This window comes from Scylla paramamosain, chromosome 8, assembly GCF_035594125.1.
Source record: "Scylla paramamosain isolate STU-SP2022 chromosome 8, ASM3559412v1, whole genome shotgun sequence".
NCBI lineage: Eukaryota > Metazoa > Arthropoda > Malacostraca > Decapoda > Portunidae > Scylla > Scylla paramamosain.
Genome location: NC_087158.1, coordinates 25056562 through 25060642, shown reverse-complemented (window position 1 = coordinate 25060642; position 4081 = coordinate 25056562). Strand labels below are relative to the sequence as shown.

Here is a 4081-nt window from a genome sequence, read left to right as displayed (position 1 = left end):
CCACGTGTGGGCCTGGTGGCTTCATGCAGCTTCCCTCGTTTTCTTGTGTTGTCCCTCATGTTCTTACACACACACATGTCAGAAAGGTATAAGGTCTATGAAAATACACTGTGCTTGCGTGTTACTGTATTTACAAGAATATAAATAATCAATAAATAACAATTAAACAATTATTAAACTGACAATAACACAACGGAGGACGAGGGTGAGGTGTAGTTAGGACCAGTTAGGATACCCAGTACTTGAACCAACAAATGTTATAACAGTTTGAAATATTTACGTGTAATATACAAACATGTCAGCTTGGAACCCTGCGGAACCCCGAGAACCCGCCAGCAGGGAGGGGCTCAGCAGGACAAGATTAGGGAGGGGGAAAGGGAAGAAAGAGTTAAAGGAAGGACGAGGAAGAGGACTTATGAGGGGCAGAGCCTGAGGAGGGAAAGAACAAGAAAGAGGGGATTACTGGATTACTATAAAGGGAAAGGAAAGAGGATTTTGGGAGAAGGAATGGATGAGAAGGTTATGGCACTGTCCGAGGTCAGGGCGGATAGTGGTCAGGTCAATGTCTGGTCCTGCGTCTTGGCCGTCACATGTAGGCGTCTGTTATAAGTGTGCCATGGTGGGGTGGCGTCCAGAGAGAGGCGTCGTTGAGCCGTGAAGGGCGTGATGTGTACGGTAAGTGCGGTCTTGTAGGGAGTAGCGGCGATGTGAAGTCTTGAGAAATCAGTGTCGTTCTGCTTCGTTGATGATCGTGACTATTTGTCGTTATCGTCATTGTCTTCGTCGTCGTCGTAACGTGTGGAGTGAGTCTACGTTGTCTGTGTCAAGTGTGAGTCTTTGGTGATAATGAGAGGAGGGAGGGATGGTCAAAGGTTGTCTAAAGGACTGTGTTTATTATAAGGGAGTAGATTGATGCTGCATAGGGTGACTCAGATTGTTTTATAGTGTTTTAATTGTGCGGAGGAAAGGCAGGGCAAGGGAGACGGTTGTGTGAGTGGTGTTTATCAGAAGTTACTATGAGGATGTGGTGTTGACGTTAAGACTGAGGGTGTTGCGTATTATTTTAAGAGGTGGTGTGAGTGGTGTTTACTAGAAGTCACTTGAAGGCTGTGGTGCTAAGGTTAAAAATGAGGGTGTTTCGTATCACTAAGTCATGGATAGCAGTCGCAAATGTAAAAAATTAATACCTATGTCTATGTCTTCATAGACATATACATAGACATAGCGTCTACCACGAGGGGCTTATTTTATAAATTACGTCTTTGGTGTCTCACGAGGTCCGGAAACGCACCGTGAGAAAACACAACTGTGACTAGAGTCGGTATGTGCGCAAAACCCAACCCGAGGAAGGAGTCAATAGAAAGGGCGAGTCACGAGGGCTGGGCGAGGGTCGTGCGTGGCTAGGTCGCAAGTGAAGCTGTGAGTCTCGGGTCGTCGGTGGCGCAGCGTTTTAAGGTCAGGTCGTCGCCTGTGTCTTTTCTTATTTGTCATTGTCACTCTCCAGGGCAGTGAGAGAGAGAGAGAGAGAGAGAGAGAGAGAGAGAGACGGGGAGGGGCCACCAAAGGGAGGGGGAGGCGTGTAGGGGCAGCTGAGACAGGCGGAGGAGAGGAGAGAAGGAATTGGTATGGAGACTGAATAGGATTGCACGAGCCATAGAGTGACTCAGCGCCACCTTACAATGCGAGGAGGAGAGGGAGAAGAGAGGAAAGAAGAGGAGGAGGAAGAAGATCAGTCAAGAGGCGACGCTGGGTTGCCTTGTTTACAGATACTTCTTGGCGGCTTCCTCCAAGGACCTCTTGATGGAGTAGGAGCTCACGTCGTAGGAGGACGGGCCGCTGGAGTAGGATCTGCAGGGGGCGGCCGAAGAAAGCAAGTTAGGAACAATATTTACAAAAGGAAAGGAACATGCCTGTGATAACCACTGGCGCGTGGGGAGGCGTGTTGGCACGAGAGGCCGTCTGGAGAGCCCCGGCACAGGCGCCCTTGAAGTATGGGAGGGTGTGGGAGGCTCAGTGGCATAACAACGCTCAAGGCGGTGCTTCCCATTACAGGATAGCAATGCTCGGGGCGGCCGCGTGTCTGTGCCGCAAGAGGCCGCCACCAGGACCCTCCTTGCCTGTATGTACAGTTCTATATACACTAATATATACACACATTTTCTAAGTCTATGTACAAAATATACAACGTAAATGTGTTGAACCTAATCATCATGCAATGTCAGTTTTCAGTGTTTGTAAGTTACATGAGTTAGCATATTAGTGGCGTGATGAGTGTGAGCCATGAAAAATGAGCCTTACTCTGTACTACGTGCTGTATGAATTAGTATGTTAGTGACGTGATGAGTGTGAGCCAGGGAAATATATCACACCCTGTATTGCGTGTGGTCTATTCAGCTTGTCGAGACGCATCAAACAGAGTTCAGGATGAGAGCGTGCATATCCTGTCCACAACAGATTATGGAGGGAAAGGGAGCATTACTTTACAGGCATGAGGGAAAGGTGGAGAGAAAAGCAACAGTGGCGGTAACAGCTGCATAGTGTGTTCGCTCACCAAGCAACAGTACAGTTAGCAGACACAATTCTCCTCCGCATCTGCTTACATCATGCACAGACGACCAGGGAGTGGAAGAGTACGAGTGAGAGGGAGGAAATTTATGGGAGGATGCAGGAAGAGGGTCGTCGTTCAGACCGGATGGACAACCCATAACTCACGAGGAACTGCCGGAGAACCCGTAGTCATAATCGTCGTATTTCTTGTCCTTCTTCACTTCGATCCCGAGGAGGATAGCGAGGGTAATGGTGGCGGCAGTGAGGCCAGCGATGGTGAGGCCGGCGAGGAGGGCGGCCCCCAGACCCAGCGTGACGTTGGCGTCGGTGAGGGCACCTATAGAGATGGTGGGGAAGGAGGGGAAGGCATTGTCGCCCGTGGTGGAGATCACGAGGAGGCGGCCATCCTCCTCATCCTCGTCCAGGTACTCGTGTGAGTGGGTGACGCCCACCAGCAGCAGCGCCATCACCGCGGCAAGGAGTCCTGTTGCAGGGGAAGAGAATAGTCAGACAGAGGAGAAAAGGTCAATTATCAAGGTCAGAGAACTACTGTAAAAAGTGAAGTTGTATGAGTTCGTGCGCCACCAAACAGCCAACTGTATTATCTATGGATATTTGTAAATTGTTTGGTGTTGCAAGAGTGAGAACTTTCGACACCTGAGCTGATCATAAGGTGCTAAGATTCACCGCAACGCTCTCGTGGTGAACCAGGGGATGCACGCGGCGCGGAAGAACAGTTTTCTTTTTTGCTAACCGTTATGAATGTTTTGTGTATGTTCACGGTTATTTTCAGAGCTTTAGTAAGAGTTGTGACACCTTTTATGCCTCTTGAGTGGGGTTCCTTGGCATTCGAAAGAATGACGTGAAGGAGACTTAAAGAGATAAGTGTATTATTGATTGATTTCAGGACCACAAAAATTCGGTAATAATGGCAAAGAAAAATGGAAAACTGATTTGGGAAAGACACGGTTTTGTTTTGAAAAGTTAATGATATTTAGTGTTTTAGGCAACGACAAAGTGTGTGTGTGTGTGTGTGTACTGAAAATGATGCGCGCACTTACAAGAGAGAGCTTTTATATATCCACATATGTGCGTGTGGGGTTTGCAAGCTGCTGAGAGTAGTGAGTACGTGTCCCGAGCCAGCACCAATTCGACTAAGACACCTGCGTCTCCTGTACTGAGGATACAGGGGGCGAAATACAAAACTACAACGGGGTACACCACATTCCAAAGGCCGCCAGAGTCCTACCGTTGAGGGCCATCGTGGTAGAGTCAGTGCGAAGGGCAGACACCAGGGAGCTCTCAACTTCACACAGGGCAGGCAGAGCTCAAACTGATACCTTGGCCGCGACCTCGGGGGCCTTTATATAGAACCTCGCGCCAACCCGGTGACCCACTGCCCCGCTGCTCCCGCTTTGAAATAACACTATGACGCTCTTATAGGGTGTTCGACCATATGGGTTTTCACTCTTTTCACTCTTTTCACCCCGAAATCTTTTCTTTCTTCACTGGAGGGGCTTTGAGTGCCGCGTCA

The 4081-nt window shown here is 49.0% G+C and overlaps 1 protein-coding gene across 1 annotated transcript; it reads right to left on the bottom strand.

Annotated features, from left to right (window-relative positions):
* Positions 1-1110: 1110 nt before the first annotated feature.
* LOC135102601 (uncharacterized) lies at positions 1111-3864 on the bottom strand. The gene is made up of 2 exons (XM_064007864.1): positions 3797-3864; positions 1111-3031 (listed from the first exon to the last, which is right to left on the bottom strand). The coding sequence occupies exons 1-2, from the start codon at positions 3807-3809 to the stop codon at positions 2709-2711; spliced, it is 336 nt and encodes a 111-aa protein (XP_063863934.1). The 5' UTR covers positions 3810-3864; the 3' UTR covers positions 1111-2708.
* Positions 3865-4081: the final 217 nt, after the last annotated feature.